Source organism: Dinoponera quadriceps, unplaced genomic scaffold (assembly GCF_001313825.1).
Source record: "Dinoponera quadriceps isolate SergipeBrazil2010 unplaced genomic scaffold, ASM131382v1 scaffold4009, whole genome shotgun sequence".
In the NCBI taxonomy this organism is placed as follows: Eukaryota; Metazoa; Arthropoda; class Insecta; order Hymenoptera; family Formicidae; genus Dinoponera; species Dinoponera quadriceps.
In genome coordinates, this window is record NW_014557992.1 from 17,286 (window position 1) to 44,649 (window position 27,364).

The 27,364-nt window shown below is 42.2% G+C and overlaps 5 protein-coding genes, 1 long non-coding RNA gene and 2 other non-coding genes across 12 annotated transcripts; 3 read left to right on the forward strand and 5 right to left on the reverse strand.

The window, feature by feature from the left end:
- Nucleotides 1-55: 55 nt before the first annotated feature.
- On the reverse strand, nt 56-11,738 carry LOC106749594 (frizzled-4). Its single transcript, XM_014629239.1, has 6 exons — nt 11,524-11,738; nt 10,482-10,725; nt 9,910-10,156; nt 9,443-9,686; nt 3,733-3,926; nt 56-1,926 (listed from the first exon to the last, which is right to left on the reverse strand). Exons 1-6 carry the CDS (start codon nt 11,718-11,720, stop codon nt 1,139-1,141), a joined length of 1,914 nt encoding a protein of 637 aa, XP_014484725.1. The 5' UTR covers nt 11,721-11,738; the 3' UTR covers nt 56-1,138.
- A 38-nt stretch (nt 11,739-11,776) lies between these two features.
- Nucleotides 11,777-16,163, reverse strand: LOC106749595 (V-type proton ATPase subunit D-like). The gene is made up of 5 exons (XM_014629240.1): nt 16,146-16,163; nt 15,767-15,809; nt 14,485-14,990; nt 13,942-14,331; nt 11,777-11,865 (listed from the first exon to the last, which is right to left on the reverse strand). The coding sequence occupies exons 3-4, from the start codon at nt 14,872-14,874 to the stop codon at nt 13,999-14,001; spliced, it is 723 nt and encodes a 240-aa protein (XP_014484726.1). The 5' UTR covers nt 14,875-14,990; nt 15,767-15,809; nt 16,146-16,163; the 3' UTR covers nt 11,777-11,865; nt 13,942-13,998.
- Nucleotides 15,014-15,084, forward strand: Trnag-gcc. The gene has a single exon. It is a non-coding gene; the product is annotated as a tRNA-Gly (tRNA).
- On the reverse strand, nt 15,692-15,762 carry Trnag-gcc. Its single transcript has one exon. It is a non-coding gene; the product is annotated as a tRNA-Gly (tRNA).
- A 314-nt stretch (nt 16,164-16,477) lies between the features above and the next one.
- LOC106749605 lies at nt 16,478-17,358 on the reverse strand. Its single transcript, XM_014629256.1, has 4 exons — nt 17,091-17,358; nt 16,926-17,010; nt 16,715-16,838; nt 16,478-16,628 (listed from the first exon to the last, which is right to left on the reverse strand). Exons 1-4 carry the CDS (start codon nt 17,203-17,205, stop codon nt 16,569-16,571), a joined length of 384 nt encoding a protein of 127 aa, XP_014484742.1. The 5' UTR covers nt 17,206-17,358; the 3' UTR covers nt 16,478-16,568.
- Nucleotides 17,359-17,496: 138 nt separating this feature from the next.
- On the reverse strand, nt 17,497-21,851 carry LOC106749604 (calcium uptake protein 1 homolog, mitochondrial). 4 transcript variants are annotated; one of them, XM_014629252.1, is made up of 12 exons: nt 21,669-21,851; nt 21,145-21,393; nt 20,861-21,020; nt 19,711-19,870; nt 19,414-19,451; nt 19,216-19,330; nt 18,883-19,043; nt 18,612-18,728; nt 18,422-18,546; nt 18,194-18,321; nt 17,956-18,045; nt 17,516-17,772 (listed from the first exon to the last, which is right to left on the reverse strand). In XM_014629252.1, exons 2-12 carry the CDS (start codon nt 21,378-21,380, stop codon nt 17,612-17,614), a joined length of 1,491 nt encoding a protein of 496 aa, XP_014484738.1. In that variant the 5' UTR covers nt 21,381-21,393; nt 21,669-21,851; the 3' UTR covers nt 17,516-17,611. The 4 variants fall into 4 exon arrangements, with proteins under 4 accessions (XP_014484740.1, XP_014484739.1, XP_014484738.1 ...); XM_014629251.1 differs by lacking the exon at nt 19,711-19,870 and adding an exon at nt 20,276-20,435 and having other exon boundaries at nt 21,669-21,850; XM_014629253.1 differs by lacking the exons at nt 19,711-19,870; nt 21,669-21,851 and adding an exon at nt 20,276-20,466 and having other exon boundaries at nt 17,504-17,772; nt 21,145-21,233.
- A 247-nt stretch (nt 21,852-22,098) lies between these two features.
- On the forward strand, nt 22,099-23,193 carry LOC106749584. Its single transcript, XM_014629212.1, has 3 exons — nt 22,099-22,245; nt 22,340-22,582; nt 22,922-23,193. Exons 1-3 carry the CDS (start codon nt 22,173-22,175, stop codon nt 22,927-22,929), a joined length of 324 nt encoding a protein of 107 aa, XP_014484698.1. The 5' UTR covers nt 22,099-22,172; the 3' UTR covers nt 22,930-23,193.
- Nucleotides 23,194-23,842: 649 nt separating this feature from the next.
- LOC106749582 lies at nt 23,843-26,339 on the forward strand. 2 transcript variants are annotated; one of them, XR_001374870.1, is made up of 3 exons: nt 23,843-23,979; nt 25,236-25,604; nt 26,295-26,339. It is a non-coding gene; the product is annotated as an uncharacterized LOC106749582 (long non-coding RNA). The 2 variants fall into 2 exon arrangements; XR_001374871.1 differs by having other exon boundaries at nt 25,321-25,604.
- The last annotated feature ends 1,025 nt before the right edge of the window (nt 26,340-27,364 follow it).

Consider the following 27,364-nt stretch of genomic DNA (forward strand, 5'->3'; position numbering starts at 1 on the left):
TATATATATATATATATATTGTATATTATAGCGGCCAAATAATTTAATTTCACATTTTTGTTATCACATTAAATTTTGCATTTTTTCTCACTTTTGTTCGTATACACATTCAAATAAAATTAGAATCAGATTAATCGCCACTATATGTAACAAACGGAGATTATTTGGCTAATCCATAATAAAAAAAAAATAAAGCAACGAGATATGTCAAGAGAGGCAATGTTGGTTCGCATGTGACTGGCTTCCTAAAATATCCCACGCGGAAATCCTTTGCGAGGGTAAGGCGAAAAGAGAGTACGTTAATACAATAGAGAATAAAATTGGCACGGTATACGGAGTAGGAATTATTTCCTGGCAGTGGACAAAGTTGAACAAAGATCGCACCGCCGGATGTTATATTCGCAGAACTGCAGTGCGATAACTGTTCTACGGTCTATGTAGGCACGTGCGTTTACATAACAACGCTGAGGCACGAATAGGAGGGCACAGACCGAAATGAATACGCTCTTCCCCCCAATCGTACCGCTCCATCATTCTTCGACGTTTAAATTTAGCATCCGCTGTTCTCTCTCTCTCGTTTCCACGAACGTTTCAATGGGTAAATTCAACGGCGTCGAATTCGGCATCATTGTGGCATTATAAAATCACTTCCGTAAATCTCTCTCTCTCTCTCTCTCTCTCTCTCTCTCTCTCTCTCTCTCTTTCCTACAAAAATACAGATGAGATATTAATTTCATTCGCTACTTAGTAATACGACACAGTAGCGAGGATGTGCCGTGAATTCGACACTTGTCTTGCACGAAAGAGGAAGTTCTGTTAAATTTATGGTGTTATATTAGCTGCGACAGAGAGTGAAGAGAAATGCATTTGAGAAGAAGAATTATCGAACGGACGATATGATAAGAATGCTAAATAACTTAGATTATACTTGGATGACTTTACTCTCCCACACATATGCACACACACATACACACACACACACACATGTGAGAGGTCGGCGCGAGGCAAAGGATACATACGACGTCACGTATCGTTTGTCAGGCCATATCGTAGAGCGTAATAACGCGATAACATTGAAGGCATTCGAACGGCGAGGAGTCGGTGCATATCGTCACGTTTGTACGCGCGCAACGTTCGCTCAGACTTGCGTCTCGCTGCCGGAATGATGAATTCGGTGCTTTCGATGCTTCTTATAGTTCCTGTGCGGCATCTGCGGATTCGTGATCGGGTGCTGATGCAGCAGGGGATGCTGCTGCGGCGGCGTCAGATGATTCAGATGGTGAATCTGATGAGGCACGGGACTGGCGGCGGCCCCAGCGCTGTAACAATGCACGACCGGCACCGGATGGCACTTCCGCGGCGGTTGCTTACAGTGCGATATCCTGCGGCATATGCTCGCCGCCTCAGGCCACCAGATCCACGCGGCGGTCATGATGCCGGCGCTAAGGGTCACCACTAGTCGCAGCACGAAAACCTGCAGCAGAGGTCGGGAGGGCACGCGCGGCGTCGTCGACGGTTCCGGCGCTCGCAGCCACGTCTCCCTTCCCCACCACTCGTAAAAGCTCGTGCTGGCCAGGCAGATCATCAAGGCGGCGTAGAGCCAGCCGAATATACCGACGCGCGTCAACAGCTGCTTCTGCCGGCGTTGCATCTCCGCCGGGGACGATTTACCGGATATCTCGCGCGTACGCATCAGCGGGTTCGCGTGAGACGCCGCTAACGCGGTCAGAGCCGCCGTCGCCGACGACGAAGAGGACGAGGACGACGTCGGTGTCGTGGTGGGCGTTACTGCCGGACGTCGCGGCAGCATCAACGACGCTAGGCCGACCAACAAGAACGTCGTGCCGAACGACAAGTAGACGAACTGAGGCGCCAGCACTAGCACGAGCAGAGAATGCGTGTTCTGCTGGCCGACGAAGCAACTAGCTGCAACAGAAAAAAAAGAGATATCTCAGCAGGGAGAAAGTCTCGAGATACGAACGCGTGTTCGCAATGATGGATTGAGTAATGATTAATGAGAGAAATCAAGAAAGGTGCGATGTCACGTTCGGGAGATTATTCGCGCGAGCTCTGTCCCCCCTTGAAAAAATCACGCACGAGACACGCGGGATGCAAAATCCGAAGGATCTGGCTTGAAGGGAATCCGACTAAAAACCCTCTTGTGCGGAGATCAGAGCCTTAAAGCTGCGGTCGGCTGTTGGCCCTATCGGCGGACAGTGACAAGTTGCGGGGCAAGTTTGAAGATATTTGCATTGAATGTCGCCTCTCCTGTTAGAGAGAGAGAGAGAGAGAGAGCACCTCGACTAACCGGGTTTGTTCCTTTACTACACGCGCGCGCAGATGGCTTCGTAACTTCTCGAAATGCCGCCAGCAAATTGACTCGATTGCATATACGAGAATATGCAAATTCTGCACGGCGAGTCGACCCTCGGACGTTTACGGATATCGCGCGCGAGTTGTCGCCGCGAGAACGGCGTTCAAACGTCCGAATAACTGTATCTCGTAAAGACAATTTACGGCACAATTCGAGATATGATTTGGAGCATGCGGACAATACAGCGCGCTATAGTATATCGGAGAGCGCACGCGAAAGCATTTCGTTCTTGCTCCTCGGATACGCCGTGAGAATTTTTAGCCGAGACGAGAAAGAGAGAGAGAGAGAGAGAGAAAGAATGCGGTAGATTCGCCGCGCCGTCGATGGTAGGCATCGCTGACATTCCTCTCGCGATCTACGAATCGACCTAATCGACCCAATTTTATTTTCTCCCCCCCCCCCCTCACTGCCCNCCGCGCGGTGATGAGCATCGCGCACGTGCGTGCGTGCGTGCATAAACATGCGATAGATTCCGAGCTTACTGGCACGGAGAGCAATTGTGTGTAATTCTAACAATCGTGAGAGACGAGTTTAATAAGCCCAGAAATTTCCTGAAAAAAAAAAAGAAAATGATAATTAACGTTACAATGTGCCGTGCTGTATTTGCTCACGTCTCTCGTATTTATTCAATTCGGGAATAAGTATAGTGGTCGTAAAAGTAACCGAAGGTTATACCGGCGTTGCCGCGAGCCCGGTCGTTTAATTCAAAGATGCTAATCTCGGTCGGTTGCCTCCCGAGCATAATTTATCGGGAACATAAACACGAGAGAGCGGCGGGTATTAGCATAAAGTAGCCTCAGCTGGACCGCTCGAATTAAGATAGATTGGAGGGGAGGAAACAAGAAGAACAGAGACACGTAGATACACGTAGATAGACGAATAGATAAATGGGCGAGTGCGGATGAAAAAGGAAAACAATTACCGCCGAGACTAGAAAGAGGAAAGGAGAGAAAGAGAGAGAGAGAGAGAGACGAAGAGGAAACCCATCGCGAATCGAGCAAGTTCCGCGGATCCAACTACGCCAATGGAGCAACCTCATAAAACAAACGGTATAACGAGGCGTGGTCGTAAAGCCCTCCGGGCACTCTTTTTAGAGGCTGACCAACGCGAGTTCTAAGATCGCGCGCGCGCACGAGATTGGTTCGGGCAAATGCTGGGTCTCAAGCGAACTGAAAAATCCAAGAATCCGCGCCGGGCGAAGAATTAATATCCGTGAGCGAGGTCGAAGGGCATCGGGAACGCAGACGCGATGTGGAAGGAGGGAAAAAAGGGTAAGAAAGAACGTAGGTGATCCATGATTTGACAGGATCCTCTTTCCGTCCCTACGGGGTCGGAGGATCTGACGCGGGACAACCTACCGGTCAACTCGTCAGCGTCGACATCCCTTGTGACCAGAACGGCGATAGTATGCGCGGCTGGCAGACCCCAAGCCGCGACCGCGGCGATAGTTGAGAATCCCTGTTGCGGTCCGAAACCATCCTCCTTGCAGTTGCCGGCCGTCCTCGTCCATTTTCTGGCCATTATGCACCACCACGCGCATATCACGACCCACCTGCGATCGCAAATCGTATCGAATAACACGGAGGAACTCTTAGGTGTTTCGTAGCAGCGATTCGTTCGATTACTCTATAGTCCTGGAAGCGAAAGTATAAACGACTTCAGGGCGGATTTCAAGGGAGATACAATTATTGCTGAAATATACAAAGAGAGGTAAACAAGCCCGACACAGCCCGGTGGTGTCGGTTCCAATTCTTTCTCTCGACCGTGCCTCTAACGATAAACTGTTCGAGTCGGTTGTACGGCCCTGCGAGACCCTTACAGCAGAATAAAAGAAGGCAGGAGACGCGTAGAAAGGGACGAAAGTGACTACACGCGGTACGTACGTGCATGAGAGTGAGACGGAGTGACACGACGAGGCTGCCGAGAGTGTTTGCGCCTCGTTTGACCTGTTCGCTGCTTTTCGATCTTGTCGAAGACTCGCGTGATTAATTAGTCGGCTTTTCACTGCAACTCGCTTTCTCGACAGACTGGTTGCCGGCCGGCCGGCCGGGGGGGAAGGATTATAGTCAGCAGGGAGCTATTGCAATGTGCAGTTGCACGTGCGCGTGCAACGACGCATGCTGGCGCGAAGATGCGTTCTGTCTCTCACACGACCAACGCACAAATGCACACACGGCAAAACACGCACACATACATATATATATACGCACACACTCTTGGACCATTGTTCGTCCAGGTTTCGAGATGAAACGGTTCTCAGCGTGTCGACCAATTCCGATTCGTCGCTCTCTCGAAATGATTTTTACCGTGAATTTATATTTACGCGCCCATCGTGAGGTAAAATAAGACAAATGGCACCTGGAAGTCGACATGAACAAACAATTAATATAATACGAATAAATTTATATGATTAAATGTAAAAAGAGAGACAAAGGCAAATATAATTATATACATAGTGTTCCAGATCAACGTGAATAAACTTAGGGAAGGCATAGAATGGATTAAACTGAGCAGGAAAGTCCTCTACCATTTTGCGAACAACACGCAAAATTTTGAATTGTTAATTATTGAAAATGGTCATGTATAACAAATTTGCACGTTATTTGTGAAATAGTAAAAGATTTTTTTTGTTCAGAATGGCCTAATCTAAGTATATGATAGTTGTACTTAACGACAGACATCAATATGTTGAACTTCGAACCTGTCGCTAGATACAACAGTTGTCATATGCTTGTAGATTAAGCCACTCTGAACAAAAAAGTCCCTTACTATTTTGGAAATAACACGCACATTTTTAAGTTATTAATTAAAAAAGCCGGTATACACGACTATTTTCAATTATTAATAATTTCAAATTTTTTCCGCTCAGTTTAACCTGTTCCACGTCTACACGCAGTTCGTTCGTGTTGATCCGGGATAGTCTGTATAACTCATGCAACTTTAATATTATTTTTAATAGTAATTTTCAACAGTTCGTATTATCGTTACAGTAATGTAAAAATATTGTTTGTGATATGCGGATTGACTTGACTTCAGACCTCACTGCGGACTTCTGAAAACCAGTCTTATGAGGTAGCCAACCTCTCTTCGAATGTTTGCCGCCGCTAGTATTTACCGAGTGGACAACGGTAGCTGTGTCTCTTGGCGCGGATTTACACGATCTACGGCTCCACCGACATGTAACTCTCACACGTTCGCCGTGACGCTTCTGAGAACGTGATAAAAAAGCAAGTAACGATTATTCGCTTTTTTCACAAACACATTTCTAAATACCGCCTTGGAAGATACCGTTGTTTTCTCTCTCCCTCTTTTGCAAAAGAAAAAAAAAACATACGGAAGATACTTTGGGAGTGTTGAGCTCGATGTCTCTATTAAAGGATTCCTTGTTGGAATGAACAACAAAGAAGCTTGAAATTATGGAACGTAGAGGTGGAAGGGGATTAACGCAATCGAGCGAGATTCGGCTGGTTCGCTAATTCCTCTGCCCCCTTCTCGCGCTGTCCCCTCGGAAAAGCAAAAACTTGCCCGACAAATTCCGGTCGTGCGGTGTGATGAATGGAGTGACGCGGTGCACACGCGTGACGCACGATGCACGATTGGCTTTTTGCGCCCGTGGAACGCCGATGAGAAAAAAGAAAGGGCAGGAGAGAAAAACTCTAAAGAGACGCGTTAACACCTCGTGAGATTCCGCCGATTTCTTCGCGAATCGAGCACACCGGATCGAAGGAAAGTTGGGAGGTTTGACGAGGATTGCACGGTTGCAAAAGGGGAAAAAAAAGGAAAGGGAGGATAGACGCATATACGCAAGGAAGGGGAGAGTGAAGTTGCTCGACATTTTCCCGTTTAGCAAAATCGATCGGGGCACAATTTAAATGCGATCGTGAGGAGCTTAATCTCGTCGAAGTATGCGTAATAAGACCGATTAGTCTCGTGATGGCACGAGATTTCTCTCCCTCCTCCCGTAACCGCCGATACAGTTGGGTGGTCGGTGGCCGGAGCACTCGCAGTTTCCGTGCAACTCCGACGTGGGGGGGAGGAAGAGGGAATGAGAAAAGAAAGAGAGAGAGAGAGACTACATAACGACTCGCTAACTAACAAAACAAACAAGAGGTAGCTAGTGCCCCTCTCATCTCATCTCGTTGATTATATACCCCGCGGGCCCCCTATACACGACGTTGCCTCCTCCTCGCGTTTCTCCACTCGCTCGCTTCGTCCCGTCTCCCCCTTTCCGCCAGCCTTTCGTGACGAATTCGGAAAATCTGACGAGACGGATGCAACCGCACTCTCGCGTGGTCCAAGTTACTTATGCACCGAACGCGATCTCCCCCGTGTGATCGGCAGGACCGTTCGCGTGAGGAAGCGCGAAAAAACGCCGGGGGCCTCTCTCGTCGGTGATACCGAACTCGCCGTTCTCCAGTATTATCGCGCGAACGCACGACACACGGAACGCAAACAAGTCTGACTAGTCGTTAAGAGGCCCTTCGGCCGCGCGTACCACGTGCTTCTCGAGACGTATCTGCGAAAGAAAGAGATCACATGAGTCCCCAGATTCACGCGCGATTGCTCTTCTTACTACAATATATGGACACGCCGGCTGTGCTTGGTACGTGAGTGACGAGCCGGACGATCTTCCGTCTTCCTCGGCAGAACAGACGGGGAGCAGGATGCTTTGGATAATGCCGGCGGCTTGTTATCGAGGCCCCGACGGCCCTGACGGGGCCCTGTTCTCCGTTGGCGCGCGCAATCGACGGTGGAGCTGCTCTTATCTCGGATAAATTATCGAGAAATTCTCGGATCCGGGTCCTTAAGCTTAAGGCCCCGGCCGGGCACCGCGAGAGAGATGATGGATCAGCTCTTTCCTCGAGCCCCTTTTTTCAACTTATCCTTTTTCCCTCGTTCCTGAGACGGCCGTCAAACTCTTCGGAAGGGGGAGGGCGGGAGGGTGGAGCGAAAGAAGGAGAGAAAAAGAGAGAAACGGAAACGCGAAACTGCCGGACTACCTACCACCATGGGGCCCCGTATACGATCCTCTCTGTCAATGGCGTAGCATCGCCGATTATCGATTCGTTTCTCCGGACACACGGGAGGATCTAACGAGGGCCGCGAGCCGTGCTTTGCATTACAAATTTCGGCGCATTAACCCTCTCCGGGCCTGCGGATTTTTCAGTCTATCGATACCTCGGATCTCTCTGTAAATACAGCAGTTTGCATTTAATTCCAAATTCCTGCGCGAACGCGCGTTTGTTATTCGTACTTTTGATGGTGTATTCGAGTCCAGGGAAAAGTGGATATAAACAGAGGGAGCGAGCAGAGTTCGCCAGTTGCTAATTTGCACAGACAATCGACGCGACTTCAGACAGAGCTGGGTCCACGAAAGATGTCCAGGAGCTCGAAGAGCTGCGATTTCTTTTATCTGCGCAGATATCTCGACTTTATAGTCGGATCTTTTTCGTGTAAACCTTCCATACGTTAGAAGGAGTCTAGAGAGGAGGAGGAGAGTGGTAAAAAGCGAGACAGGACAATGCACGGCGAGGGCTGGGAGGGCCCTATGGGTCCATGGTGCATGACTTCGTGTCCGCAGGGCGCGATGTTTATCGGCTCTTTCGATGTAAATTATGGCCATACGCTACACAGTTCGCTACACCGCGGCGCGCAAAAGTACCCTGGGACCCGAAGTCCAGGGTCGGATCTTCGCGATTGGCCTCAACCGAAAAGACGGCGTATCGAATTCTCTCGTCCTTCTGGACGCGAGAGACGCGGACTGAGAAATGCATGCGGATTCCTCGAAACGGGGATAAACGCGGACCCGAGATCGAGAGAAACGATGAGAGACGAAGGAAATCGCGAAAACAAATTTCGAGTTCTCATGGGTCCTCTTATACGGTGGAATTTATGTTGAAATTATTCGCACATCCGAAGGGAGAGATCTACGGCGCGAGACCGTCGAATTCGCGAAACTCATTTGCAAAATCGCAACCGCAAATTGCGCCCATGCATTGTGAATCATCTTGTTCTTTACTTGGTCCGAAGCGCCGTGTTCGTCTCCCTTCTCCTTGCCTCTCTCTCTCTCTCTCTCGTTCTGCTTTTCTCGCCCTTTCTCCCTCCTTCACGAAGCAGCTTGCTTTCTCTAAGATGGAATGCCATTGACTCCATGCATATCTGGCAACAAGGTTCCTCTCGACCCACCTTATATACCGGGTGACCCTCGTTCAATCGGGGATCAAAAGGTCTGTGGATGTAGAGATCTGAAGGCTGAGAAAGATTCGATGGTTTTACGGCTCGTGAAGGTGAGGGCTTGAAAATACCAAAGATACCAAAAAATCTAGACGCTGAAAGGCTTTGAGGTTCTCGGATCGAGCTTGAGAGGCCAAGGGTTCAATGAAGACATAAGAATCCCGAGGAACAACTCTCTGCTTTCTTTTTTGCAATATGAACACTTGAATCCGTAATATTTCTCTCCCGTAAATTCCTGTAATTTGCGATCTAGAGATACGCGCTCCTATCGCGTTAAGAGAGGATATTTTCTCATAAAGTACATTCCGGGATTACTTCGTTGGCATAAATCCGACAGGCCATAAAGCAATTTTACATCATGCGGTAGTATCATCGAGCACGCGGACGGGCAATTTTTTGCTCATGCCACCCGTTAGACGCGTTAAGATGAGCTTCTCAGCATAAACGGGATGGGATGGGATGGGACGAGATGGGAGTCAGAGGCTCGTTAGCGGCACGAGGGGAGTCAACACTGTTGCCAGATTGTTATCCCTACCTCCGACGATGCAGTTTCGCGAGGCAAGCGCAACAAGGCGCTCTGCAACAACTGACAACTTCGAACATCATGCGAGTATCCTTCGGTTCTCGCATCCTATATGTAATTAAAGTCAAACAATAAAGTAACAGGAAGATCCCTTGAAATTTCCCGCAGCCGTTCGTTAACGGTGAGGCAGCGAAGTATCTTGCGTCGTTTATACACGTACGATAAGCTAAAAGACTTTCGAGTAATCCGAACGATAGATTCAGAATCGGTGATCTTTTGTCACATCAAAGGGTTGTGTAGTAAAAACTCACCAGACAATCGCAGCGTTTCCGAAGTAATACAGTAGCAAAAACACGACAGCGCAGTAAGGATTAGCTAGGCCATCTTGCGTGAGGTATTGTTGCTGCTGCTGTTGTTGAGACAAGGTTACTTGATCCTGCGGATGCAGCGGGATCGCAGACGTACAGGCGACGTTCAGACGGCCAGCCGCCAGACGAATCACATAACCGATCGCGACCACCGCATGACAGACTGTCAAGAAGATTATTGCACGTTCTGCGAGCAAACGGTTATTTTTGTTAATTAAGGTGATCCAAGTTCTGGGGAACTTGGATCTGATAACTTTGGAGAATTGCTCCAGGAACCGATCGAGTGGCAATACTCGGGGGTCCTGAGAATCTTAAAAAACAAAGATCCGTGATCAAAGTAGAGAGTAGCGTACGAGCTTTCTTGTTATTTCATTTGTGAGGATGTTCCTGCCTCGCAAAGAGATTCTCACCTGCGGTAGTGGTTAATACCGGTTGTTTGCGCGGCTTCAGAAGAGTCAGGATAGCGACCGCGACGGAGGCGAGGCATGCTGCGGTGAATATAGTCATCCAAGCCTCTGTGAGTTTCTTGTCTTTTTTGGACCATAGGATATCAGCGTCGCAAGCAGCAGCACATCTTCCAGAACGATTCAGGAAGATGTATAACCCGGACTTGGCGTACCAGGAACAACCCCAAGGTCCGTTACTGGCGCCTATCGCCTGAAAATAGCAAATTCGATTTTGAAGGAAAAATGTGATATTTCAATGAAGTCTCTTCAAATATTCTTAAAGTACTTTCACAAATCCAACAATAGAAGTGGTTTGTGTTTTCTATTTTACGTTATTTCGAAACTAATTAAATAATTTACTAGCTCTGAGTTAAAGTTTACAGCTTTATGGAAATTTAATAATTTTTTTTAGTAAACCTTGTCATAAATAGAAGTGTAATAATAGAGTAACTATATTTTTGTATAGTCCACAGATCAATCATATTGATTACTTTATAAACATCATTTAATTAGTTAAACTATTATAAACTATATACCTGGATAGGATTAACTGGTCCAGGTTCGCCAGGTCCTTCCATGCACATATGATGGTGATTGTTTTCTGGTGGAAATTTGGAACAGTTCAATGCAGCTGGCCAAGGAAAACCAAATCCTTGAAGAACCGGAAAGCACCGGGCTCTCACTTGCTCGCATAGGCCTCTGCAAGGTCCAATGGGTGAAGTAACCTTGTCAGTGCACATTGGTGCATATACTGAGCATAGGAATAGATGTAGTTGTGCACTGTAATAAGTTAGAAACATTATTAGTTTTCATACAGTAAGTAGCAATTAAGGAACTAAAAACTAGATGACCAATAGTATAGTAAAGTTGTTTTGCGTATGATCACAACAGAAGAACAAGCCAAAATACAGAAATATCATATCAGATTTGCTTTTAACTAAATCTTTTATTGATAAAAACTATTCAAGCAATATTGTTTCTTATTCTATAAATTATATACACATCTACAATTTAAAATTATATTACACATCTATACAATAATTTGCAGTCATTCAAAGTATTTATCACTTATGCGTATTGTGTTAGTATATTACGTTTGGTATCATGAAGAAGAGAAATTTTAAATATATAATTTTAATTCTATTTTTTTCGCAGTGAAGTTAGAAAATTGTAGCCGGTTAACCTCAAAATATCACAGAACGTAACAACCGAAACACACATCACGGTCTAATTCCCGACAATTTATAAATATGGTCTATTAATTCAATGAAAACACGACGAACTAAAGACCAAACACGTGATTATTATGACAGCAAGTTGCAAAACAACGTACTCTCATTTCTCATCTCCGTCAAGAGCAAACACGTCAGATCGAAACGCAAACTGAAGTTCACGCCAAACTTTATTTCCGCGAATTGATAAAAAAAGCCCGCCATGAAAAAATAATTCAAACAATATTACTCTGACAGTCATTTTCGTACAGGTAAAAACGTTGTATTCATACATTTTTTGATGAAATAAAAAGAGAGCGTTATAACTACGACGTGCAACATACATGAAAAAAAAAGTATTGTTTACCTGCATCCGTACTGAATGAGCGGACTGAACGTCTGCAAGGTAAAGTCAGCATCGCCTTGAATCTCGTGGCCAACCAGATTTGGCATGGCGGTGACGTTATAGCCGAGACCGCGGCACATTTCGATCCGGATTGGCTCGCAGGCGCCGTGAGCGCACCATATCGTACGCACCAACATCAACAACAAAATCCAATACATATTTCCCGCATGAAAAACTTTGACAAAATCGTTTCTATCACTCTATCTCCGTAATTTGTACTGTATATTCCGGCAGGTCCAATCGATCGGTCGATGTATCATCGAAATATCGATCGTGCATTATGTGCGGAAGTTCAATTCGAAACTGAAAAAAAATAAGAGGGCATAAACATAGGAAAAAAAAGATACAAATATATACGCGCGTGAAAAGATGATTTCAAATTTTACCGAATTAAATTGACTTCAATTGTGAGGGGAAAATCAGACGAAGGATAATTTATAATATATACGAAAATAAGGAAACGTGAAAGAAAGCTCAGCGTTAAGTGAAAAGTCAGAATTCGATTACGAGTCGTGTGAAGACGTGCCTCTTAAATTAATGAAGATCTAACTCTGTCCTTCATTAAAGCGGAACTTCTTCCTTCTCTTAATTACGGTCCCGTCGCGGCTTCATTTAACGAGCCGTCAAATCCGATCTCGGCTCAACGAGCGTTTTCATTAACTCGTTTGTGCATTAAACGAGATTAATTTAACTGACTTCTTCGTGACCGGTGCGGCCGCTTGGTTTTAACTTAATCAAGATACAACGACCGAGAGACAGATCGACGCGATAACACTCCCGAGTTTACACAACACGAATTGCACTCGATACAACGGCGATTGTTTTGGAGTCGTGAACTCGGCAAATAACTCTCACGATGAACGTTAAACTTTGTTCCGATCAATCCGTATTTCGTTATCCTCGCAGAAAACTTCTTCCTCGGAACAATTCCCCTTCTTCCCTCTCCCAGACATTCGTTCCTCTTGAGAACACAGTTTCCTTCGTACCGTGTCTTCGTTTCCCCTTTTCCAACGTTCAACTTCGGTTTCTACGGAGAACCTCGCGAAAACGGCCGACGTTTTTTCGCGAGAACGAGTCCGCGCGAACGAGAGATGCTGTTTGCGGGGGATTCGCGCGAACGCACGCACGCGCAGGCATGCACGCACGCACGTACGCACGCATGCACGCACCAGTGATTGAAATAACGTAATTGACCGCAATATATCCACCGGCTGGCACGTGACAGCCGCGCTCGCGTTCGAAGTGAGCGCGGGAGCTACGGGGTCTCTCCGCCGTGCGGAGAGCAGCGCGGAGATACGATCACAAAGACGACCGCATAATCACTCGCGACTTCACACGGTAACGTCACGTGCTCGCCGCAGTATCGTCCAGTCGCGGCGAGCGGTCGCATGTGCCGTGCCGATCACATCGTACGAAAGCATCGCGGGCGGAAATTAACGGGTCAAGCTGAACGCGCAACCTCCTCCGACACCCAAGGTTTCCGTACGACTAAACTCGGAACGCCTGATCGCGCCCCAGCACGACGTCTGTTTATCCCCCCTCTTCTTCTTCGCTTCTTCGTGGAGCGTTCTAGCTTCTCCCTCCCCTTCAGGATTTCCATCTGTGCTCCTTCACGGGCGCGCACGTGTGCGTATATACGGTACGCATGGTGTGTGCGCCCCTTGTGCGGCGATCGAGCCGATCAGCTCGATCGGCTCCAAACTCTTGCACTCGTCACGCTCGTCGGATCAGTTTTTAAATAGCATATCTATAATTAATTTGCGAGAGCCCGGAGAGCTATGGCGAACGGACGTGCGCATTGCAAACGGCGCGGAGATTGTTATTCCTCAAAATAAACCGCAGACCGGCGAGACGATGCTGACTCAGCGTAACTAAATACATATTAGACGCGTGGGATATCTAACAAGCGCTGACATTTGACATTCTCGTGATGAAAGACGAGTTTTTTCGCCAGTTCTCCTTCACATACGCGAGATTCACAACGGTGAAATTAGAAGGAAGGGGGGGAGGGGAGGCGAGCAGCAGCAGCAGCACTTTCTCATTATCATATCCCGATGTTTGGCAGCAGTTAAGGCCGGCTTTATGGGCTGTATTTTCTTGGTATAATTGGGCCCACAGCTCGGGCCCTTCTCTCATTCTCGTTCCCCATCTCGCTCTCTTTCTCTCTCTCACTGCTTCCTTGCGATTCCTTCTCGCTTGTCTGGCGCGCCCTGGCATTTATTATAGGGTATCCTCCTTTCTCTCGTTCTTCGCTCGGGCAGAAAAATTTATTAGCGCGGGCTTGTGTAAACAATAGCGTCGCCACGATGCTGGCCTCTCTCTCTCTCTCTCTCGGCAAAGAATTCGCGCGATCGATTAAATGTGAAAGCTTATACTTACTCGAAGCTTCGTCACGTCGTTCCGACACGTGCAATCATACGCTCCTCCGCAGTGTTGTTAAAAAAGGAGATCCTCGTCTGCGTCACCGAAGATCGAATTCGCATCTTGTGCCGTGCGATGAAGGGATACGGGGTTACGTCCCTCTCGCTTCATTTTCTGTTCTCGCACCTTCTTAAGCCGATAGAATTCCTCTCTCTCGTACTCGTCGAGTTCGGTAGCCACGTACACGAGGGTCCGTTCCAATCGGGGTATGATGATATGCCGAAGAGCGTTCACACGACGTTTAGTTGTCTTAATCACCCGGTCGAGGATTAGAAAATTATGCTGCAGCGACGCCAACTCCACAAGCAGCTCGATCGCTTTGCCGTAATTTTTTTTCAGTTTAGCCACCTGTTGACATGTATGAAATAGTTAATCGATCGAATAGCTTATTTTTGAGCTGTTTCAAGTTTGTTGTAACGTTAAAAAGAACCGAGATATTGCGAGTTGGACGTGCAAGTTCGTCGATTGCCTTCAGCGATACGACGTCTCCTTGTTAATCACCTGTTGACCTCCTCTGGCCAGACCGGCGAGCTCGAAGGGATCGGAGCCGGCACGAAGGGGCTCATAAATCCGCAATCGAACTCCACCAATGATTTCCTGTCGGGATTGGATTCTCGTGCTAGCCGTGTCGACCGTCTGCAGCACCAGCTCGTTTATACCACCTGTCACGAAATTGACTTCGGCCAGCGAGAAGGCTGCGTCTCTCATGACTTCGCCGAGCCGCGGCTTCGTTTCGAGCAACCGCGACAGAATCGCGCGAAAACGAATCGAGAGACCGTCGACCTTCTTCTCGAGAAGATCACGACCCCTGCGTGCGCAGGTCAAGCGGCATTTTACGCTTAATTGCGAGCTGGTTGTTGGGAAGACCGCCAATCTGTCCACAATTTCCATGCGGATCTTCTGAGATAATAGCCGGTGACTTGTCGTCCATCTTTGGACGACATAACTTTGTCGATTGTTTCGTAAAATTTGAATTTTTCAATTTAAACGTTCGAGGAATTAAGTTACTGGAAGTCAAGGTTTCCCATGAGCATCGGTGGTTCAGTGGTAGAATGCTCGCCTGCCACGCGGGCGGCCCGGGTTCGATTCCCGGCCGATGCAAGTTTTTTTTTATTTTTAGTGCGTTATCCCTTTTGCCTTTTTTGCTCTGAGATTTGTAACGTGAACAATTTTCAATAAACTAGCTAACGCAAACTTAAAATATTACTTAACACTTTTCACTCGAGGGCTCCGGAGCGGAGCCATTTAAAATTTGTCTTCAAACTCAGATGCAAATAGCAAGAGCGGAATATCCTATACACAATAGTTTTTACGATTTGTCTTTGTCCTTATGTTATGAACTGAAAATTATTTGCATTGTCTCCATAGCGGAGCCCTCGAATTTGAAGACAAATTTAAAATGGCTCCGTTCCGGAGCCCTCGAGTGCAAAGGGTTAATATATACATTTATTATATACATTTATTCATTTCACTCAACAAAAAATATAATAAAAGAATACAAAAAGAAATTTATCTAAAAAAGTTTCTTCATATTATTTGCGTACTTATGACGTATTTATGATGCGCCAACGCAACTGTTCGTAGTTTCTTTTAAGAGATAATTGTTTGCGAATTATAAAATAAATATGCAATCCTCTGCCCGTGAATGTTTAAAAAAATTATCTGAATAGTTAAAAATAATAATTGAAGAGAAACAAAAAGGAAATCTTGCATCGGCCGGGAATCGAACCCGGGCCGCCCGCGTGGCAGGCGAGCATTCTACCACTGAACCACCGATGCTCACGGTCAATGGTGTTTATTGCATGGTTGATCACGTGCATTCAAACCTACATAAAAATCCTAAATGTTATTAAAGATTTAGTTATAATAGAGATGAATTAAAAAAATATGTATATGTGTATAAAATATTGAAAGATGCATCATTTCTTCGATATTAAGAAAAATAAGCGAAGTTCCACAAGTGGTAACTTCTATAAAACTAATAATAACGAAACGATTCAAATAGCATTTTATAGTTTGAAATTTATCATAATTTTTGCTGAAGTTACAGTCCGTTAAATTTTGCCTGTTTTCTATTATAGAGTAAAAGTGCATCTGAGTCGATGTCTTTAGATTAATTGTTTAATAATAAAACTTGAAAGTAAAAAGATTTTATAACTTACCCCGTTGAGAGAGAATTGTAAAATTTGAAAATAAAAATACATCTAATCGGCCGGCAAATTGTATTGACCTCAATTTTTCAGTAGATACGGTGGCGGCCCATAGCGAAGATTTTCGAACTAATATGAATAACGGATCTAATCGGCGTAAATGTCGGTCTATAATAGGTATTTTATGCCTTAAGCCTTAAAATACCTATTGTAGACCGACACTAATGGGATAAGACACAGCAAAAGGTCATTTAGCCGTAAAAATAACGGGTCTAATTTCCTTAGTGTAATTGCACTACTAGCATTTCAAACCTGAAATGTTTATTAAACTTTTATTAGATAGATAATTAATGATATAACAATTATATAGTATATAATTTTTATATACACAAAAATAGTAACGATTACTCATAAACAATTAATCTTTTGGTAAACTTAGTGATTTAAATCCCAATACTGCTCGCCGTATTCTCCTCTTTTATTACCCCATTTGATCTAAAATACAACACATCATTTTTAAATTAAAACAAAAATTATATTAAAAGGACTAACACAGAGTAAAATAATAACGCGATGATTACCTTGCCACTATGACGATTGTTATCGAAGTCCTTCCGCTCGAATCTTTGTTCCCATTCATTAGGATTCTCACAAACATGACCAAACTCAACTTTGAGAGGTGCCAGATGTTCGGAAAATATATCTCTGCATTACATAAAATTGACGTTATAAAAATCCGTTATAAAAATGGTTTCCCAATTATTACATCTTGCACACAATATTATTACTTACTGAAAATACTGTCCTGTCGACAAAATATCGGTTGCCTTCTGCTTTGAAGCTCCTGTCCTTTCGTGTGCAGTTTGCGAATCCGATCCTAATTAAAAACAGCCCTGATTTAAAAAAAATATATAATTGCGTGATTGAATTATAGGCTATACATTGTGTGTTACTTGCCTGCCGAAGTTTTCTCTGAAAGTTTTTTCAATAAACCGGCCGCGACGAAATTTACAATGAGCATTACTGTTGCTATTTGTATGAAAAATAAATTAAGACTATATTTCCTGCGCATTGTTAGAGTTAGTAATAATCCAAGATCTCTAAGCACTTAACTCGCTGTGAACAATGCTAACAGTTTTACGACTGCGTACTGAATGTTCATTGAATAGGTGAAATTGTGACTCTCATAACTCTGGCAAGTTTTTTTGGACGCTACGCTCTATTTAGTACAATAGTGAAAGTACAATACAGTATAATATCATCGATGCGGAGAATTTGCATGTGATATAAATGTCTAGTTTGTAAAAGAGCATACGTTGCAACAAATATAGTACACAATTCTATTTTAAATATTACAATCCTATTTTTTAAATAATATTTTATTTATTTTTCTATATAAATTACTATCAACACAACAAAACGCAGGAATTGTTAAACATAAATTAAGCATTATTTTAGTTCTGCTTATCTGCTTTCGATTATTTATCAAAAGACGTTGCTAAGAGGTTGCTATGTTTTGCGCACTTCATCAGAGATTGAATTAATTTAACAAATCCAGTATCCTTTGGCTTCTCCAGGCCGCGAAGAACACGATTCTTCATCACTGCTACAAACTCCCGATTGCTAAGTTGTCCATCCACTACAAGAAACAAAATTAGAGTTAATTTTAGCATTATAAGATACAGCTTGTATATTTATCGCATCGCAGGCGATGCAACATGCTGATGTTATGACTTACAGAAAAGTAGATTTATTGTCTTTTGCAGTAGCCAGTAATTGTAAATAGCACTACGTAACAATCTATTAATAGAAATCAACTTACTGTTTTCGTCGAAAATCGTATATACCACTTGGATAATATGATCACTTAGATCGACATGTGCGACGGTTTTGGCTACGTGTTTTAGTGTTGCTGTAACAGACATCGTATATAACATATTATACATACAAGTATATAAGTAAAAAAAAATACAATATTCAACCGTTATCCCCTTAATATATTTTAATATCATTATATCTAGTATAAATAATTTTTTTTTTTAATAATTAATTATCAATACCTTGATCGATAGATGCGCCAGCTATATGATAGAACGTCAGGGCTGTGTCAACATCATTAATGTTATTGAGGAAATGGAAAAATTTGAGATACTCTTCTTTGCTGATACCCTGTGGGTCTTCCTTAAACCTATGAGCATTTGATATTCAAGTATACAGTGATGTAAAAATCTTAGTTTCTTAAAAAAAAAAATATATATATATATATTTGAATATACTTCCGCACTCACATTTTCTTCACTCTCTTCAGCATTTTCGCTTTCTTCTTAGCTGGATATCCGGCATAAGCCAATAACAATTCTGTGAAATCTACTTCGGTAATATTTCCATGCTCGTCTGGATTTCGTCGTTCAAACTAAGCAAAAAATAATATGGAAGTGCGATAAAAAATGATACACGATGAAATCGAGATTGTTTTACCTCAAGACTCAGTATCTCCCGTTGCAATTGCTGCTGAAAATCCAGGAATTTCTCAATTGTTAATTTCTGATTCATCTGTGGCCCGAAGAAGTATGTCGTTAATGCAGAATTTACTCCCTAAAATTAAGAAATGTTTGAGAGTGAGAGGCGAAACTTCAACTATGGCGAAAAATATAATGCTTAAAAAATTCCAGCACATGATTCAAGTTGATGAGCGTTTAACATTCATCGCGCGCTCGTAAACTCGGTAATTATTAATAATAATTAAGACCTTAAATGTATTGCCTGTAGTGGCGTGATCTCGATGTCGAGTGCCAATACTAGTTTGTTGCCGTATCAGTGTAGCCACTTTTCCAAATTCCTCGGAATCAACATCACCGTCTCCGTTGAAATCGAACATTCTGAAGGCGATTTCGAAGTGACGTCTCGAAGCTATAAAAAAAAGGTTTAAGCTTAAGAGATTTAAAGAAAAGTTCCAATTTTTTTTAAACTTGATGTTTATACATTGTGTTAATTTTAGATAATTTGATCTATTTTTAGTCGTACATTTTTATCAACGTTTTATAACATATACAATTGTCTAATTTAACAATAAGCAACTCACTCGACAATACAGTCAGCAGAAAGATATAATCGGAGAAAGTAATGAGGCCCGCACTGCCCAGCTTATAGAAAATACTATCTTCATCCAGTTCCAATTCTAACTTTGTGTGAATATTCTGCGCCGAGAAAGGGAACATCAGAAGTGAAAAGAGCTTCCTAAACAGCGTGATCTTTTTTGTTGCTAATCTAATTAATATACCTTTGGATCATAACGCCTATACTGGTCCAGCCCAAGACCTAAAAATAAATTTCGTAATTACTACTCTCATATGTAGCTTCTCTTAAATACATCTTACGTAATAAAACACATAAAGCTGATAATTCCATTTATAATTGGAACTCGGAGAATATTAGTTGTTTTACGCAAGCGAAAGAGAACTGTGTTTAAGTTTTGTTCCACGGAGCGTATTCGCAAAGCAATTGGGAGTATGGTGCCATGTAGAGCAACATTTAATTTGAAGTGAAAAACATAAGCGAAGGAGTGGCATAGGATTACCGTCGGGCTGTTTAACGCCGGGCGTCATTGATCGCAAAAAGTCATCTGGCGTCATAAACACCTCGTGCGCATCGTTGCTCGTGACCTGGAGGGTCGCGAAGTAACGGAACACTTTGTCCGGCGTTGAGTAATGTCTCATACGATTTTCGTATTCTATTATCTGTGGCATACATAGTTAGTCGATAATCGCGGGTGTTGAGAGCGTGTAAAGTATCACAAACGAAAGAATTAAAAAATAATAATAATAATTTGATATAACCAGTTAATTTTCTCTCATTGCTCTATAAGTGTTTCTTTTATTACAAATATAATCTGCAGAAAATTAATGCTTATAATAATACGATCTAATCAATTTTAAATAAGCAGCAGTTCCTTATTTAGTATTATGTGACTTATATAATATTACGCAAGATTCAGAATTAGCAGAGCGAGGCAGATGAATCAATTGTCAAAAGGAAAAGGTTTAGTATAGGCAGTTTTGTCAAAGACAACAAGAGAAGGCGATACAGTCTTAAGCCTAGGCTCCGGGTTGATTCCAATATGTCAAAATTCATGGAAACTCTACCATGTGGCTGTTGCATGCCGGGTGTGATAGCTCGAAGGAAATCATCAGGTGTCATATAAGTCTCAGTACCCTCTAAGCTAGTTATTTGGACAGTCGCGAAGTAACGAAATACTTTGTCCGGTGTCGAAAATGCTCTCACTCTATTCTCGTACTCTATTATCTGTAAAAATACTTTAACCTGCATCGTCCTGCTGTACAGATGCATGTGTTAGAGCGATAAACTGTCCAATTTAAAATATCATTTTGTCTAGTTACATAGAAGTTGTTGTTATAAATCATGTATTTTCATATTTACTGCATAATTGTAACATTTCTGCATAGTCTAATTTCTATATATTTAACTAGGAAAAATTGTACAAGTAAACTTAAATGTGTCTTATTTTTCAATAACTTAAATAAAGCTCTTGCAAATAATATAAGAACTTGTGCAATATACAAAGAAACAATTGTGATATTTGTAAAATAATTTTAAACAATATTAACATATATATAATTAAAAGATAATATATAATTAAAAGAGAAGAAACTTGCTTCTTTTATTTTAATTATGTAGTACTACATTGAAAACATGGATATTCAATAAACCTTTCTGTCTCGAAATCCAATCTTTTCTTTTTTGGGTTTCTTCTTCTTCTGTAAATCATGTTCTGTATTTTCCAAGTCTCCATTATCTTCACTGTCTTGTACTGGTAATTCAGCAGCTTGAACTTTGGGTGGTATTTCATCAGACATTATGTTAAAAAAACTGTAAGGTAGTATAATACACAATAGTAAATGATAATTAATTTTTTAGTTGTACTATTTCAAATATTTACTTTTAATAATACTTAATATTTATATTCTTTTCTATAATAATTAATATTACTAACCGTTGCCAGTCAAGGAAACAGCCAAAAATAATTATTGTTGTAAGTATTAATGGAAAGAAATGATAGACTGGTACTTTTTTAGGGGTATGACCGAAATCTCGGAAATCACGAGTCTGCTTATATTGAAACTTGTTTCTATAATTACTGCTGCATTCTGGAATATACAATGCACCAACTGCAAATGGTTTGCGCTGCAAATATCGACGAAGTACACATGTACTTCTATTTAACAGCATTATGACAGCCGTACTACAAGAGAGATAGACAAAATATTTAATTATCAACTCAGAAAACTTGATAATTTAATTGTAATATGAAAAGTAATAGAGAATAGTAATATCAAATATTGTAATATCAAAAGTAATAGAGAATTAAACAAAGTTGTGCAAAAAATACATGTATACATATATATATATATATATATATAAGTGTATATACGTGCACTTTGCATCTTTATATAATTTATACATAGTATCTTATGTAGGTGGGACAATTTGTATTAATATATGTGTACAAATTCTTACCTAACATACGATTATTTTCTAACAATAATTCATAATAAGTGATATTAATAACACTGGATAACAGACGACAATGTCACCATGATGATCAATGACTGCGATTAATGAGAGGGTTGTGCTGTAACGGCAAAATGGTTAATATCGCACGAGCAGGAGCAACGACAGATGGGGCGTTATCTATAGTGAAGCGCCTCTTCACACTCCACAGCGCAAATTTAGTCGCGCAGATTCCCGCACGAGCGCTGCTCTCAGGTGACGCGGGTGTCTAGGGACTTTTGTTTTAAGTAACAGTTCGACTCTGTGCGGAAGATAAAAAGATGCGTTACGTTGTGTATCTCATTAAAAAGATGTAATAATTCACCGTTGTTATCCCTCACGTCCTAAACAGCAACATAGACCCCACAGTTCGTATGTTTCGGTTCTTAGTATCATAGTAACTCATCGGACCAGTCGTCACTTTTTTCACGTAGATTTTTGCACAAATAATTTGATTGACAAGAATCACATATGAGTTTCAAGATTATTAAAAATAGTAGTCGCACGATGGAATGTACAGCAAGCGAAACTCAAAAATTGATACGTAGGTATTCGTGAAAGTAACGACTTTCGCCTTTTGTCAGACATATTGTCAGCTCTAATTTCATTGTTGCAAATATTTGAATTCTCATATTTAGGAGGACAACGCGATGTTTCTCGTAACGCCGATACTTCTCAGTATGCATCAGGAAACACGCGAGAACGACAAGCGGTGTTGTATCTGAAAGAGAAGAGAATTTATAACATCGTCGAATTCTTGATTGGCAATCTGCTATTGCGCCGGCCTTACGATCCTTACGAATATCTCGGTCAACTCTTAGATAGATACATCCTGTCCCGCAGCGGCCTTGTTGACTCTTCTTTTCCTTTTCCTTTCCATAGTAAGTAAATCTTTATGGTAAATATAATACTTCTATGGTTGATTTTTCTGAAATCCTGCAACGTCTTGTAACATTTGGACGCAAAAAATAAAAAGAACAAATGGCAAATAGAATGTAACATATTATACAATGCAACGTAATATGATGAGATTGTGCACGCAAGGATAGCTGGAAAAATATAACGATATTTTGATATGAGCAAACATTTTCACGTAATAAATTAGCTTATGACTTGAGAAAGATGTATATACTTGGGGATTAGCAGGAGAGAAAAAAGTTACTAAAGAGAAATATAAAATAGTGTATAAAGTATAGTTAAAGAGTGTAAACTTCTTACAGGTGCGTGATGTGCGATATACGCGTTACGTTGTGCGCGAAGTTCGCGTCAAAAGCAGGGATAAATTCAATTGAGGATCTTTCTTTTCCTTTCGAGCAGAGCAAGGAAGTAGGTAGGATTGTCGTTGTCTCCCGATTCTGAATCAATTTATTTCGACAATTAAAGTAATATCTGAGCATAATAAAGTTTGCGGGACGACATTTCATTTGGATGCAACTCAGCTCACGAGTTCGTAAAATATCGTCAGTGAGTCATCTTGCATGTTTTTCACAATTTGCACATTGCCGATCACATAATGGCGGCTCTTTGTAAAATAGTGAACAGAAAATGCCGGTGAGAAATAAACGAAATAAAGTACTTCTATAACGCATAAAGATATATATGCATCGTTATTGTGATTTTAGTACAGTAACATTCGCGTAATATTAATTCGTACACGTAATTTTGGCAAATATACGGTTTCGGAGTTAACTGCATGAAAAAGGAAGGGAGGAAATTCGAATAATTTTGATGCCGTGATGCAAGAATGTCTCCTGAATATATTCTTAACACGAAGATGATAAAAAATCAAGTCAATACTGTTAACTTTCATTGTATTATTAGCGAGGATAAGAAAATTAGCGGCAAATAATAGCGTTAAAATATTCAGTTAATATTATATTAATTCGATATTATTACATACAGACTATCTGCTACTAAGTATCTCATCCATCATACATTTATAGTTTAGGTCAACGTGAACAAATAAGTTCTCTGCTATTTTGCAGCCCACGCAAAATTTTAAGTTTGTCTTAAGATTGTCTCGTGAACTTGCTTCTTTCCGGATGTGCGAAGTGTAAACGCGTCTATTAAAGTCATGTGGCGCGTGAACATCGCGCTAAAAGCTTTGTTTGAATTCAATCTGAAGTCAGTCGTCAGTCAGTTCTGCCGTAATGGCGAAATAGTGCGATACTGTTACGTTTAGTACGCGAGCGCGATTTAATCGGTCCGGACGGCAAAAGTATCGGAACGTTCTTATTTCTATGCTGACGAAATGTGGGATGATAATTTTGGTGTTCAGGTAATATTATCTGCGACGACAAGTTTCTTGCGACAGTGAGCCACCTCAGTAAACGATACGTTGGTTGAGATACAGGTTGTCGTTTGTTCGTTAATGGCGGGTCTTCGTAAAGTTCGTTAGCGAAAAAATAGAAAAGCAGAAATGACAGGAGATACAGACTGACGAAATAATGTTTTCGCAATAGTTGACAGCGCGTGTTGTCAAAGTCATTAGTCTTTATTCATTTATTGCTGGCACAATGATTCGGATTCATGTACGTAAGATACGTAAATACGCCAAATATACGGTTGTCTGTTGTAACTGTCGGGCATGAGATATTTCGTGAACATAACCAAAAATCGACCAAGTCATGTTTTGTCAGGCTCGCTAGATTCGATAAATACGGGAATTCACTCGGCGCGATTTCTCAACAGCATTTTGTCCGTTAGACCGACATATTTGTTGCGATGACTCCTACGGTAATATCACGCGTCGGTAAAAAGTATGGATGCGTTCAAGTGGTAACAAGATTTAATACCGACGTTCTACAATTATCGACCGCATGCAAATTTTAAATAATAATCCTACAGATGTCAGCGCACGGTGGTTTTTTTAACAATCTTTTCGGCAGTAAATGTTATATGCGGCAATATCTGTAATAGTAAATATAAAATATAAAGGTAGTAAGGTACAATAATATTATAAAAATTGCCGTAAATTATAATTTATTTTTCTAACAATCTCTCGAAAACTTATCCCAGAGAATTTTTATTCTCTGTTAAAGATTTAATATTTAATTTGATAGTTTTAATCCTCATTTTGGTTTTAAACGAATTTTGGTTTTACGAAGTCTTTCTTCTCGTTCTTGATTTTATAACTTCTAATGAATATTAATTTAAGAAAGAAATTACGCACATGCAAGTAATCGTGATCGAAAATTTCCGGATTAATGTAACATTAGTATCTGCTATCTTTTTCAAGACACGTCGAGAAATCTTTTCTAATGTTTTGATTTATTCCTGTGATAAGATTTTTATTAATATTTATTATATGCCGACTCGAACATTATTAGTGTAAATATAATTCCACTCTAATTCATCGTGTACGCACGCAGTCGTATATAAAACGAGCGAGATTGTCGTCATAATTTTAATTCTATATCAAAGAGGTTTACACAATCGCATTTTTACATTAAACATTAAACTATCGGACACCAATGGTGTCTTCGATAGAGTAATAACGTTTATTTAATCTCTGACTGTAACGTACTTATCTAGTTTCTAGCTGTGGGATTTAAAAATTAGGTACAGGGATTAAAAAATTAGCTAAATTAACTAAATTTCAATTGTATTATATGGATAGCTAACTTTTATCCGTCGGAGTTAGTTTTCAGCTGTGATTTATTTTTTTCCCGTGCGGTGTTTCTCGCCAAGTGTTTTTCTGCTCGTCGAAAGCTGAACGCGCGTGTGTAAACGGGAGTGCCGGGAGTGCCGAATGAAGTGACGCGCGATCGCATTGTACCACCGTTAATCGATGTCCGCATTCGTAATTAGCTGCGTTTTTCCGAACGAATCGCATCAGGGAGTGTGAGTGCCTTGGATTAGTGGAGGTAGCAGTCGCCGGGGTTATGGTGGATGCAGAGGATGGTAAGCGTATAATCATTCTTATTTTATGCGCGTTTATTTGATAAATGCTCCGCTACAAGCGACGTATTCGGAATTAGACGACAGAAGGCACAATTAATTTTTAATCCGACTTGATGCGAATTTATATTCAATTATCGCGCGAATCCGTAATATTGTACAGTGCCGAATAAATAGGATATAATTAAATTAACAGAGCAATCTCTTTTATCATGCGCAGTCATCTATATGAAAATTATATTAGAAACGCGAATTGAAGGTTATAAAAAAAGATCGATAAAAAATCGTGAGAAATAGAGTAGCGATAATTGTTATGTGTACAAAGTGTCTGACGCAAGCCGTCATATATAATCGTAGTTTAGGTCAGTGTGAACAAGAACGTCCTCTACTTTGCAAACAACCACGCAAAATTTCGAGTTATTAATTATCGAAAATGACCATGTACGGAGGTTTCTTTAATTAGTAACTCAAACATTTGCGTGGTTATTAACAAAATGGTGAAGGACTTTTTTTTTGTTCAGAATGGCATAATCTACACAAATATATGACAGCTGTTGGTACTTCTCTAGCGACGGACATTAGATGTTATAATTAAAAGTCTCTATTTCGATGACGTAAAATTGTAGTGTATCTTTCTTTCTCAAACGTTTAATAATATATTTACTCGACGACGATTTTTCTGTTCGTTTCCAGGTCTTCGGGACGCTGAATCACCGCCGTCGGGCAATACTACTATGGTGAGTCCTGTATTTATACGATTTTTTGTCGCGACAATTTTCAGGGACGTGTTATTTCCGCTAACATTGATTAATTTATCCATCGTTATTTCTCAACTTTTCACGCGAGAACGTAATTTTCGTAATCACTTGATCGCACGATACGAAAGTTAACATGAAAGCGATCGCATACTCGCGTCAAATCACACCTTGACGCGTAACGTCCGTTTATCGAGGCTCTCGTTCGCGGTATTTCCTCGCCGATCACACGTCCGAGAGCCTCCGCCGTGCGCTATTTTCACCATTCTCCTTCTATCGCGTTGCGTCGTACGCTTGTTACCTTACCGGGCGAAAATTTCACGCAGGCTTTTTATCGCATTTGTTAAAACCTTCCGCGCGAGCCGGTTCCTCTCGGTTAGCGGTTCCGTGAGTGCGGTGCATTTTCTCACCGGCGTGCACCGCGGTGCATATGTATACGCTCATTTCGCGCGCTGCGAGGCTCGCCGGCGCATTAGCAGGCCGCTCGGCGTCCGGACACGTCCTGCGGACGAGTCCTGGCGTCCGTCCAGGGAAATGGCCTCGCGCGCGCGCGCGCGCTCTCTTCTCCTCCACCCGGGTGTATATAGTCGCGCTCAGGTGCTCGAAGCGGAGGCGCGCGTGTTGCTAATGCGACGAAATGAGCCGTGATGCCGAAGGTTCCAGGCGGCGCGTAAGGCCGGCGAATATAATCGCGGAAAAAGGCGCGCTGTCGTCACACGCGCGCGCAAACCCCGCAAACGATCGACCTCAGCCTTTTTCAGCGTAGCCCCGTCGCCGCCGCCGCTCCCCCGACGTCGTTATTGCGGCGACGCACGTGCGCGCGTTAAACGTTTCTTCAATCGCTGCACTCGAGGCGCGCCGCATCGCGCCGCGATGAGACAGTACGATTTCGTGCGTATTCTCGCGCGCGGAAATTTCCCCGGCTGTTAATTAATTCACGCCGGCAAACGTACGGCTGTATCGCGATGATCGCGACACTTTCGTAATTGGGTGGAATTGAAAACGGTG

Excerpts from the sequence above, each read along its gene's own strand:
- LOC106749584 (XM_014629212.1), top strand. The coding sequence starts at position 22,173 with ATGAGTTTCAAGATTATTAAAAATAGTAGTCGCACGATGGAATGTACA. Across the intron at positions 22,246-22,339 it reads CGAAACTCAAAAATTGATAC|GAGGACAACGCGATGTTTCT; the intron begins GTAGGTATTCGT and ends TCTCATATTTAG.
- LOC106749594 (XM_014629239.1), bottom strand. The coding sequence starts at position 11,720 with ATGTATTGGATTTTGTTGTTGATGTTGGTGCGTACGATATGGTGCGCT. Across the intron at positions 9,687-9,909 it reads GGTATTAACCACTACCGCAG|AACGTGCAATAATCTTCTTG; the intron begins GTGAGAATCTCT and ends GTTTGCTCGCAG. Across the intron at positions 3,927-9,442 it reads GGAAACGCTGCGATTGTCTG|GTGGGTCGTGATATGCGCGT; the intron begins GTGAGTTTTTAC and ends TTGCGATCGCAG.
- LOC106749605 (XM_014629256.1), bottom strand. The coding sequence starts at position 17,205 with ATGCGCAGGAAATATAGTCTTAATTTATTTTTCATACAAATAGCAACA. Across the intron at positions 16,839-16,925 it reads TCGACAGGACAGTATTTTCA|AGATATATTTTCCGAACATC; the intron begins GTAAGTAATAAT and ends TATGTAATGCAG. Across the intron at positions 16,629-16,714 it reads ACAATCGTCATAGTGGCAAG|ATCAAATGGGGTAATAAAAG; the intron begins GTAATCATCGCG and ends GTTGTATTTTAG.
- LOC106749595 (XM_014629240.1), bottom strand. The coding sequence starts at position 14,874 with ATGGAAATTGTGGACAGATTGGCGGTCTTCCCAACAACCAGCTCGCAA. Across the intron at positions 14,332-14,484 it reads TGGCCAGAGGAGGTCAACAG|GTGGCTAAACTGAAAAAAAA; the intron begins GTGATTAACAAG and ends ACATGTCAACAG.
- LOC106749604 (XM_014629252.1), bottom strand. The coding sequence starts at position 21,380 with ATGCTGTTAAATAGAAGTACATGTGTACTTCGTCGATATTTGCAGCGC. Across the intron at positions 19,452-19,710 it reads CGGCGTTAAACAGCCCGACG|GTCTTGGGCTGGACCAGTAT; the intron begins GTAATCCTATGC and ends ATTTATTTTTAG. Across the intron at positions 17,773-17,955 it reads TACGATTTTCGACGAAAACA|TGGATGGACAACTTAGCAAT; the intron begins GTAAGTTGATTT and ends TGTTTCTTGTAG.